The 12080-nt window shown below is 40.8% G+C and overlaps 1 protein-coding gene across 3 annotated transcripts in view; it reads right to left on the bottom strand.

Annotated features, from left to right (window-relative positions):
- The window catches only part of LOC308318079 (F-actin-uncapping protein LRRC16A-like), a 94237-nt gene that overhangs the window by 27794 nt on the left and 54363 nt on the right, over positions 1-12080 (bottom strand). For 2 of the 3 annotated variants that reach the window (XM_080767455.1, XM_080767456.1), the window contains exons 21-29: positions 9445-9617; positions 9173-9241; positions 7511-7604; positions 6834-6932; positions 6616-6744; positions 6088-6219; positions 3466-3641; positions 3208-3295; positions 2803-2943 (exon numbers count right to left, since the gene is read on the bottom strand). In XM_080767455.1, the coding sequence (XP_080623581.1) occupies positions 2803-2943; positions 3208-3295; positions 3466-3641; positions 6088-6219; positions 6616-6744; positions 6834-6932; positions 7511-7604; positions 9173-9241; positions 9445-9617 (1101 nt within the window). Of the gene's footprint in view, positions 1-942; positions 961-2802; positions 2944-3207; positions 3296-3465; positions 3642-6087; positions 6220-6615; positions 6745-6833; positions 6933-7510; positions 7605-9172; positions 9242-9444; positions 9618-12080 lie in introns of all 3 variants that reach the window. The other variant, XM_080767454.1, reaches the window with a different exon arrangement.

The raw sequence follows: 12080 nt of genomic DNA on the forward strand, positions 1-12080 counted from the left end.
AATTATTGCTGACTGCGAAGTGTTTTTATTTAAGTAACCCTCAAGGCAGGCACACACACTTTATAAGGACTATGCATTGAATATTATGAGATGCTAATGGGATTGGCAAAGCTATCCTATCTCAACTTGACCCTGTGTTTAAGAGAAAAACTTGGGCTCAAATATATGTTAGAAAGAGAGTGAAATTTGAAAACAGTAGTACACAAGGTAAGGTGCAAAACTGACTCCATAACCAGTACCACAGAGGTTTCCAAATGTGTTTGTTTAATAATTTTAATTTCATCCTGGTCTCTAAACTACTTCCCCCTGGTCAGCCGGGGCGGGGCGCCTGATGGAGAGGAAAGGAACTGGTTGGAATAACGCGTTCCTTCCACGCGGGGAAAGTCTCCCCTGTCAGGTGAAAAGAAGCAGGTCTGTCTGCTGCCCCCCAGATTGGCAGAGGAAGTGTAGCGCCCAGGATTACATTAGATAATTGACACTGGGTGAATTTGTTGCAAAATCGTGGAATGTTTAATAGCTTTCAGTAATATCATAATCAAGGGAAACCTAGATTAGAAGGCATTCTTAGGGAACATGGAATTTGTGTTATTTACAAAGATGGTCATGATAATGTTAAGCTGAGTGAGGAGCACTTCACTGTGGCTGGGGGGAAAGGAGAGTGCCATTACAGCAATCATTTGCACATTCAATGACATAATGCCACAGAAAGAGAGAAAGAATGAGATTAAATGTATTATTTAAGTGTTGCAAGGACTCAATTATGTGAACACAGTGAGGGCTGTTAATGCTTCTAAAATAGATAAAGGACAGAGGACAATACAGCAGGCAGACGCAGTGAAGAGGCAGAGTGTGGACAGAGAAAGACAGAGAAAGAAAAGTATAAAACAAAAGAGTGTGGAGGTGACTCAGGTGAGAGACAGGGGACAGCACAGAATTACTTACACTCGTGCAGCACAGAGTCTCCATGAAGCCAAGGTTGAAAGAGAAGGAAGAACAGAGGAAATAAATAAACAAAAATAAATAAATTAAAGGAGTAAAAAAAGCAAGACAAACGAAACAGAAAGATCACAAAGTAAGGCTTAATGAAGAGAAAGAGAGAGCACAAATGAAAAGAACAGCCACTAAAGAGAATACTAAAGCCAAATGTATACTCCATTGTACGATGGTGTCACTTGCCTTAAAGAACAGATTTTGCAGCTAACAATGCATCACATCGCTTGGTAGAGTATACATCTAGCTTAAGAGCTATAGAAAAGAGAAACTCCTATACACTGCGGTGGCCTGCATTTACAAGACAGCAAGGGTTTCCACATACAATACAGTATATTGTATACTGTGCAGATGTATACAATATATTGCAGGAATTTGGGTCATTATCTGGTTTGTTTGTGTCTGGACAGAAGGTTTGTCAGATTGACATGAGCTGAGATAAACTGATCACAGATGACACTGAGTCAGGTGTACCACAGAAAGTGACACACACGCACACACACACACACACACACACACACACACACACACACTTCTTATTCATAAACGCAGCAGTAATGCAATTGTCAATATAGAACTAATGCCGTCTTGCAGGTTTAGAATAACATACCAGTTAGCCAAGTGTGTGTGTGTGTGTGTGTGTGTGTGTGTGTGTGTGTGTGTGTGTGTGTGTGTGTGTGTGCGCGCACTAATCTAATCACATTTGACAGGTGCTGTATGTGTATGCGTACGCATGTGTATGTGCATGGTTGGCCTAAGCACTCTTGACAGCTATCTGGTCTGTGACATTAAATATAGCCTAGTGTTGCAATGGATTTCTCTCTAGAACACCTGACCTCCCGGGCGGTTAGCTCAACCGTCTGGGCACCTAGGCTGCCAAGCCAGCCTGACGGCGTGCCGCGGGTTCGACTCTCGAGCCCGACGGTCTTTGCCGCGTGTCACTCCCCATCTCTCTCCCCCTTTCCTGTCTAATTACTGTACCCTATCAATAAAGGCAAAAAACTATATACCAAAATATATCTTTAAAAAATAACACCTGACCTCAAGGAATGACTTTCATCAATGTTTCCTCCTATCCACTCTTTGCTTATAACCAGGGGTGCAAAGTTACAAGATATATCCATTCATGTATTTATGGATTGTTTTAAAACAATGCAGCCAGTGTAGGTTTCTTTGGACACTAGTGTTGCTGAAATTGCAATATTTTCCAAGGTATTGGCATTGACAAAACTTCTGCTAATAATTCACAGAAATTGTTAATAAATATTACAATAAGCTATAACACAACCAGTGGCCAGTAGGTTTGATAATTGCAATGCACATTAGATTCAACAGGGGGCGTTATTAACACACCTGAGGTGTGTTATTACAGGAATCATGGAGTCAGTTGCAAACAAAGACTCAGCTCTAGACTCCACACAAGCTATTCATTCACAAGAAAACGTTTGAACGTACGGTAACAAATGGGGCATTTCTGCAAAATGTCTGCAAAATAGTACAAATGGGGGCATTTCTGCAAAATAGACCTCATGAGTCATTTGGGATCAATAAAAGTAGGAAAATGTGCATGTTATTTAACCTATAGTTGTCCTTTAAAGGAATTCATACATAAAAAGGTAGGCTACATTAAGATTATAAAACAACATGGGATGTCTTTACACATTATTTTGTAACTACATAGCAAGACGTGGCTAATTCATTAAATATAATCTGGAGAACTGATATAGTACAAGTTTAAGGCTACAAATTACCATTTATCAATACATTTCGTAGCTCATGGTACGCATACACACACCCCCACCCTCACAATACCATGCATGGCTCCAGATCATCCAGCCTTTCACCCTCCAGCAACTCAGTGGAAGACCGTTTAGGAACCTTCTCCTCTGGGACGTCCAGATCTAGTGAGCCCTGCTGCTGTAAAGGACGACCTCGACGCACCAGGTGGTCTGCCTATAGGAGGAGCAGGATAATTACAAAAATGTATTAACCCATTAAGACCATCCATTCTGCAATATGCCTTCTAAATCAGCAGTTCTAGCAGCGCTGTGAGCGTGTCTATCTGCTATTATTGAATAGCAAACACAAAAAATCTGAACGGTTTTAATGGGTTAAATGAGAGGGACTAGAATACTGCTGCTAAAAGGACAATACACAGAGAAAATGAGTCAAATATGAAGACCTTCATAGACAGCAAATATGAAGTGAAAGTCTTACCAGAGTATGTTGTGAGCTGGAGAGTGCATCTAAGATCTCATCAACGATACGGTCAGACAGGAACGATGCTAGACTCAGCTTCACCTCACTGAGAGACAATAAAAGGAGGCCATCGGGGTAGAGACCGAGAAAGACAAAGACAATCACAGGCATTGACAAAACTGAGTGAAGTTGTTTGTATTTGTAAGCGTCAACAGACATTTGATTGTTGAAGCAAAAACACATACAGTACAGTAACTACACACCACACACACAAACCTTATTTTGTTAATAATATCAACCCCTGACTGCTCCAGGAGTGTTTTGGTGACAAAGCTCCTGGGAACGACCATTTTGGCTGTGCTGGCCTTCATGAGCTCGGGGCGAAGACTGCTCCTCTTCATCACATGGGGACACAGGGCCTCTGCTGCATCGACCATGCACTCCAATAGAGTCTGGAAAGACATGAACAAAACATGTGTGTTTTAGACAGGACAGTCAAACAAATTCTACTCTACTGCCACACAAATGTGGAATGCCCTAGCTTCAAAACAAAGATGATTGTTGTCAAATTATGACTGGATTTAGATTATGTTATTCCATTCTAGCCCCTAGCAAATAAAACAACTCAGCCCTGTGTGAGTGGCATCCTCTGCCCCCCACTTTTTCTGTAAATTTATATATATTATTTACTTGCGCAAGCAGAGCGCGCAAGTAATAATTTCGCCCGGTCTCTTCACCGTGACAGCCAACCCACCATTTGATGTGTATGCAAAAAAAACGGCAAATCTGTGCCTGGTTTGCTGGGACCAGATTACATAAATGACCATATGTCTTCATCATTTAGAGCTAGTCATACGTATACTATATACATAATCAGTAAAAATAAAATAGCAAATTGTGCCTGATCTGCTGGGACCAGAGTACGTGGTGTGTATATGTATGACTAGCTCTCAATGATGACGTAAGAAATATGGTAATTTGTGTAATCTGGTCCCAGCAAACCAGGCACAGATTTGCTGTTTTTCTTGCATACGCATCAAATGGCGGGACGGCTGTCACGTTTTGGCGCAAAGTAACCACAGTATACCGCTAATCAACTTACAACTACATACTCTAGTCTATATAGTATATGTACAGTATATGTATACGTATGTCTTACATCATCATTTAGAGCTAGTCATACGTATACTATATACATAATCAGTCAAATAAAATAGCAAATTGTGCCTGATCTGCTGGGACCAGAGTACGTGGTGTGTATATGTATGACTAGCTCTCAATGATGACGTAAGAAATATGGTCATTTATGTAATCTGGTCCCAGCAAACAAGGCACAAATCTGCTGTTTTATTTGCATACGCATCAAATGGCGGGTTGGCTGTCACGGTTTTTGGCGCAAAGTAACCACAGTATACCGCTAATCAACTTACAACTACATACTCTTAGTATATGTATACGTATGTCTTACGTCACCATTGAGAGCTAGTCATACATATACACACCACGTACTCTGGTCCCAGCAGATCAGGCAATTTTCTATTTTATTTTACTGATTATGTATATAGTATACGTATGACTATATAGATAGAAACTTGAACCATACTTAATAATACTAGGTGTTTATATGCATAAAGTAGGTAGGTAGCAAATAGTTACACCTAATAATTATACATTTCAAACGTTCCTTCACAGAGATACTGAGATTTGACAGTTTACAGCAGTCGAAAGTACTTGCGCCCTCTGCTTGCGCACTAGTTGGCCATTTATGGCCTACTAGTGTGCAACAAGCAAGTATGCACTCGACAGAGTGCAGTTCTAGTTATTATATGGAATGTATTGTATGTCTTGGTGATAAATTGAGTTCAGTTGACCACAATGGAAACAAGCACCTCGGGCGGTTTTGTGTTATGCTTTTACCATAGCTTTTCTAAACTGTACTGCCGTACCGTTTAGTAAGTACTCAACTTATATAATGGTACAATAAATGTGACCTACCAATTGTAATACCTTTAATTCAAATGCAAATATACGTCCTTTTAGTTACAAGAGCAAGATGCACTCTCATACAGTATGACCCTATTGATTGAATAAACCTCTGGTTTACATACAGTTTGCTTATCTTTGTCTTTTATCCATTTAGTCTGATTAGCCACTAGCAATTAACCTTGAAATGTACAACAACATGAAGGATGTAGGTGTGTGTATGTGTATGAGTGGGATGCTAATTCCCAAATGAAATCGATGGATATGCCGTGTGTGTGTGTGTGTGTGTGTGTGTGTGTGTGCGTGTGTGTGTGTGTGTGTGTGTGTGTGTGTGTGTGTGTGTGTGCAACTTGGATCACACGTGTACATGCATGTGTGTGATGTTGAAGCTGACAGTAAATCAATAGATAAGGAAAGGTTGTGCCTCTCTCCAGTTCTTGTACCGACAGGGGGCAGATAGTGACCAAAGCTATACTGTAGCGTAGCTGCATCTATAGAGCATCGCAGTCCCGCCCCCTTTCATGACGCAGAGCGGCCTGGAAGATAATTTTCCAATTATTTTTTCCCATAGACGTTTCAAAAAGTATTTATTTAAAGACCTGTAAGCCTCAGACAAAGCCAACTCAGATGGTGACAAATTATGACAATAAACACAATTTGTTGGGCCGAACAAATAATTAGAAAGAAGAAAAACAGTACCCTGCCCTTTTTTCAGACATTTGTGTGACTGTGCTCGTCTGTTTCTATTTTGACCTGCGGCGCGACAGCTTAGCTAACAACACTGTAGCACTCCTAACCTGATGTTAGATACGTAGGAGAGTGTGTGGAGAGCAGCGAGTCCCGAGTTGGTGCTAGACCTCACTCTCGCAGTAACCAACTAACCACCACCACATCTTAACTGTACTAAGGGTGTACCTGTAGTTGTTGGTCCATGACAGTAGCGACCTCCCCAGCCATAGACTCCAGCTTTTCCTGGATGGGTCCCAATGCGGAACCATTCACCTCTTCTCTTGAAGCTGCTCCTAGGTGGTACAGGTTGGGTAGGAGCTGTGGAAGAAAGAGAAGCTAATTCAACATGAATGCTGAACGGGACATGACGAGCAGCTAGTGATCAGATGTAGTTTCAAATGCTATTGATGGAAATAAGATTAAGTTGTTTAGTATTTTCCTACAAACACCTCATACTGTATTATCACTATCAGCAATCAAGAAAGTGTGGCAGAACACAAGTGAAGTACAATGGACAAGTGGCACCATCTTGCGGAGTTTCCGCCGCTATTACTTTCAATGGTGTGAAATGGTGTCCTTTCTGGATACACTTTCAGGTAAAGTGGAAAGGATTTCATAGAACTTTAACAAGTCTGTCAATGTCTTTTTGCTTTATCAGGTGGTTTAATTCAATGTCCCGATACAGTACTGTATGGCTAATGTGTCTCTTCTCACCGTTTTAGAGTTCCTGGCATCCTTGATGAGGTTCTCTGCAGATTTGACATCTTCCAAGATGATTTCAGTCTCTGAATTCCTCAGAGAATTCAGGTGATCCTGCACCTTCACACAAATCCTGTCAATCATCTGGGAGATACAAATAAAAGAGTATGAAATATTGAAGTGACTTTGATGAAACTTGTTGATAGGTATTACTGTGTACTGTATGACTCCACCTGTTGCGTGGTTGTGGTGACAATGCCCTGCTGAAGCCGATAGGCCTGTTCCTGGAGGTACTTCCTGGTTTCATGGTTTCTATACAGATAATTCTCTATCTGGAGAGGAAAGAAAACACAATAATATGATTGATTACCATGTACAATGATATAATGATATAATGCTGTAAAGTGTCATTAGCTTTAGTCTTTCTTAAAACAAAACTCTGTACTCCTGTACTCCATCTGGATCTGTGCCCGGGTAGTTGAGTTGGTAGTAGGGTGCTTGCCTTTGAAGGTTCAAGGTTCAGTCCTCCACCAACTCAATGTACGAGTAGCATAGCTTGGTTAACTAAGACATGCGGTTAGTACTGGCAGCTGAGGGATGGGTACAGTAGGTAAACCATTTCCCAAGGGTCTCGGGTATAGAGAGTCGCAGTCCCGCCCCCTTTCAGAACGAGTGGCCCAGGAAAGCGAAGCTCTATAGTAATGGTGCTATACAAGCTATACACAGGCCTACTTCTTACTTCAATCTGTATGTATAGTCTCCGTTTTTACAGGACTGTCTCTATCCCAAAGAGAAATACATTGGAGCATTGGGACCTTGAAATACAAATAACTTTACTGCTCACCAGGAGGAACTTTTATTTGACTACTTTAGTAAATAAACTTAATGAGCTCATAACAAGCTAATATACTTTTAGTAGAGCATCCTCTGTCTTCTCAGGGCTGGCCTTCAGGGCCTGGGAGGCATCAATGATAGGGATTGGCATGAAACGGATGGTGAAGTTCCTAAAAACACAGACACCAGGAGTAAGGAAGGAGGGAAACATTATACAACTGTATAGAGAGACAAAGAGAGGAGCTGCAAGAAAAAACAAACAAAAATGCCATCAAATTGGGACACATCGTCCCCAGACTCCCCAATCAACCTGTTTGATTGACCACACACACACACACACACACACACACACACACACACACACACACACACACACACACACACAAGCTGTTCAAGGGAATCGAAACATTCCTGTAGTTAGGTGTGATTATTTTTCACAGGTTTTGAATTGTAAAATAACTTTTGTAGTATTCATGAAGCCACTCTACAAAATGTTTTTCTTTTTAAAGTTTTTTTTAATCAAATACAAAGGAGGACATTATTACTCATGGCACTTTAAAATGGTAACTGCATGTAAATTGGTACAGAGAACGCAAGGAACCATGCAGCCTTCTGCATAATTTATTCTAGGAGGATTTTCTGATGACAGAAAGCTATATACAATATGAACTGGTTAATCGACTCAAATATAATCACTGTTATCCAGATCTATTCAACAAGCTATTCAGACACTATTTACAACGTAATTCTATATAGAGCGCAAATGGAGCAACTGATTAATTCTAGGGATTATGGAATCTGCCACTAGTATTGTATACATGTACAATGCACCACCCACTATCAAAGACTCATCTTCCATCATAATGCCCATGAGAACGGAATCAGAGAAGACACTTACACTGGGCTGCCTTGGATTCTAACGTAGATGAGATATGGAGATGAAATAGATACGCAAGCAAGCACAATCGTACACATACAGTACACTGGGAAAAGCACAATGATGCAATCAGTTCAATATTACAATACAGATGGGGAAATGGTGAAAGGAATAATGGGGAATGTACTCTTTTGAGGATAAGATAAGGACAGAGTACAGCGAGGCCACAGCTGTCTCCCAGATGGACATATGCTGGGATGTACATCTCATTTCACAGACCCACAGGAAATTGGATATAGAAACAGAGACTGAAAATGTGCTTTGTGATTTGTTTTCTTAGCTCCTACCTCTGCACTTTCGTATTTGTTTTCCTTTCTCCATCTCTTTGTTCCCCCTTCTTTTGTTTGTTTGTTTATTTAAGTATTAATTTATTCATCTATATCCTTTGTGTCACAAACACCACTTCATCCCTCAATCTCTCATCCTTCCAACAGTTTAGGGAATTTAGCCACCTTTCATCCAGTACACTAAAGGTTCTTCTCTGCTTATTACAAAATCAACTGACAGATAAGTTCACTGCTCATCTCGTCTCTACCAAGTCATGCATCTATTTATTTAGCTAGCAGCATTCACAAATCAGAAAATAATGACAGCATGCACAGCAGATAATATTCAAGAGGTGGACACTTCTGGCTGCACAGACATAACAGAGCACAATCATGATATGTTTATTCAATTCGCAAACACATCATAGCTAGTAGGAATATAAACACATACAATAAATACTTGCACACACAGGCACGCATCCATGCACCTACGCACATTATTTATACACAATCGGATACAGCTGGCTCTACTTACTTCTCGAGAGCAGCTGCTACGTCCTGCAGACCCTGAGGACTGGTGTTGTTCTTGTCCCAGATTACTGTCCTGCAATGAATAAACGTACACACCGCTAGTAACGGTGCCTTTATATTAATGACTTGAATTAACAGTGGTTGCACATCATTTTAGCTCCCATACTGAGACAACCCATTGGAACTGTTCAACCGTCACAGTGCTATATATAATATCAAACCTATATCTCTGACAGTGTTACTATTTAACACACACACATACGAGAGAGCACAGACCTGAGTTTGGAGTTGATCTGTAGTGCCTTAGCAAGCATCTTAGCTCCCATATCCCCCATGGCATTGCCACTGATGTCCAGCTTTGTCAGAGATGAATTGCTGCCCAGAGCGTTCAAAACGATGGTAAGATCAGTCTTTAGTCTGGAGTCAGCTAGAGATAGAGAGGTCAGAGGCTGGGGAATGAAAAGGGTGCAGAGGAAGTGTAGAAAGGGAGTAAGGGAGGCATAGAAAAGGAGAAAGGTAGAAATAAAGAGGGGAAACATTATTATACCAAATCTGATGCCTACAGTACAGGGGCGGAATTTGGGGTCCCATGGGATGGCAATTGCCACCACCTAGTGTTCACACATGCTACAGCATGCTGTAGCATGTTTTTATTTTCACTTTCAATGGCATCACTATTTTGGGCATTACATAATAACAATCAAAAAATCAAAGTAATGGGAAAATAGCAGATCTACAAGCACAAAATGTGACATGTCATGAGCTATTTTCACTATTTTTGAGAGGCACTATCCCCTCCAATACATGGCTTTTGAAGATTATGTCATATGGCAGCAAAGTCTATGGGATGTTTAGTTTGGCAGGTCATGTGGCCGATGCAGTGATTCAAATAGCCTGCATCCTTAGACTCACTAAATTGAGAAAGGACGCAGTCAATACTCAGTATTCCTGAGGACCCATCTAAAAGACCACCCCCCCCCCCCCTTAGTTTACAAATGCAAAAATGGCAACAGCCATGTTTTCGCAAACCCATAATGGTAGGAGTGGATATGCTTCTGTTCCTTGCACACCATGACAGTTTAAAAGAGAACAAACTTGAAGGCAACGCAGACAAGTGACTGTGTTGTCACAGTGTCACCACAGAGATACAGAAATAGGTTTTTTTTTCCCCCTCGGGGTTATCAGAAATTCAGAATCCTGAAAAATGGTGAAGCTGCCAAGTCAAATGTCTTCATTTGTAAACACCCCTTTGCCTATAAACAAAGCACACACACACGGTTTGTATTCTCTTTCATTTTTTGGGTTAAAACCCATGCACATATTGTATGGTATGTAGCCTACAATGTACTAGTAAGAGTGATATATAAAACAAATAAATCCTCTTTGAACCGAGTAACAATCCCTGTCAATGTACTACTGTAGTAATAGTCTCCATAAATAAAATAAAACACTAACATCCCACTGTATGCACAGTACTACAGAAATAAATTAGATTCTGCAAAAAGGTAAATATCTATCGTTTTGCCTTTAAGAGAAATGTCATCTCCCATCTACCATGCAGCTGATATTGACATGGCAAACAGAATTGCCTTCACTTCCTATAATATCACTGCAGGGCATTGGAAATTATTATTCACAGAATTATGAATCATTACTCTGTGAATCCATCACTAAATTAGATTGACCTCATATTAACCCATTTAATGCCTTCAATAAAATGAATTGTATTGCTTTTTAAGTAAAATCCATTAATTATTAATTCTGTGGTGATAATGACATAATATTCTGTGCTGAATATTATGTCAGTATGTGATAATGTTGTGCTGTCTGGTAATAGCAATAGTACAACGAAACTATTTTTGTTTAATATAATCTTTGATGGAATGTTGTCCTGTCTGAAGAGACAAACGTAAATCAGTGCCATCTTAATTTTGTGAAGCATTTTTGCTTACAGACAGCTTGTTGCATTACTTACTTTAAGTAACCCTACCCATTTTAAGGGACTGTCTAGATCAGTGGTTCCCAAAGTGGGGTCCGCGACGCATAGCCAGGGGGTCCGCGAAATAATTCAGATTACTTTTTCTTTTTTCAAAAATGTTATTTATTTATTTTTTGCCAGTGAATTATTGTATGTGTGATGTGTGAGCTTACCATAATCACAGTAATCCAATTCAAGGGCCTTTGGATAGAAAGTCACTTTCAGTTAGAGTGCTGCAGAGGCTGAGTGGCTGTGACTGTGACCAGCTGATGGTCACAGTAACCTCACAGGGAAGCCACGGGAGTCTTAAGCAGCCATGTACTGTATGTGTCTTAACGGGCAACGCATGTAGGGAGCCAGGGTGAGTTTTAAACGGCCATGCATGTGTCGGACTGTTGCATGTCGGACTGTTAGTACATCGTACCAACGTCTGCACCCCCCCTTAACAAGACAATCACAGCCTAATTGTAAGTATCTGTTACCAACACCAACCCTGCTACCAATCACCACTACCACCCTCCCTATTCATTTGCCCCCAACTCGCTCGCTTACTCCCTTCATACTTTCATTTCCTTCGCTTCCCCCATCCTTTTCTCTCTCTACCCATCATCTATCCGCCATTGTGAGTCTCTTACTTTCCTCTATCTTCTCTTTTTCAGCATCCATGTGCACTGCGTGATAACCAGCTCATGATCTTCACACAAAAATACGCACGCACCTGACCTCACACACACACACACACACACACACACACACACACACCTGCAGTGAGCGGTTCAATAGGACTATCAATCTAACACTGTGGGGGACATAAATTATTAGGCATGGGGGCAAAGGCTGTTCCAGCCCATATGATGGAGACAGAGATAAAACAAGTGAGATGGATGGGGGAGGGAGAAAGAGAGGGAAGTAGGGAAAATAAAAATAAACTACA

Source organism: Protomyctophum bolini, assembly GCF_963924005.1.
Source record: "Protomyctophum bolini genome assembly, chromosome: 7".
In the NCBI taxonomy this organism is placed as follows: domain Eukaryota; kingdom Metazoa; phylum Chordata; class Actinopteri; order Myctophiformes; family Myctophidae; genus Protomyctophum; species Protomyctophum bolini.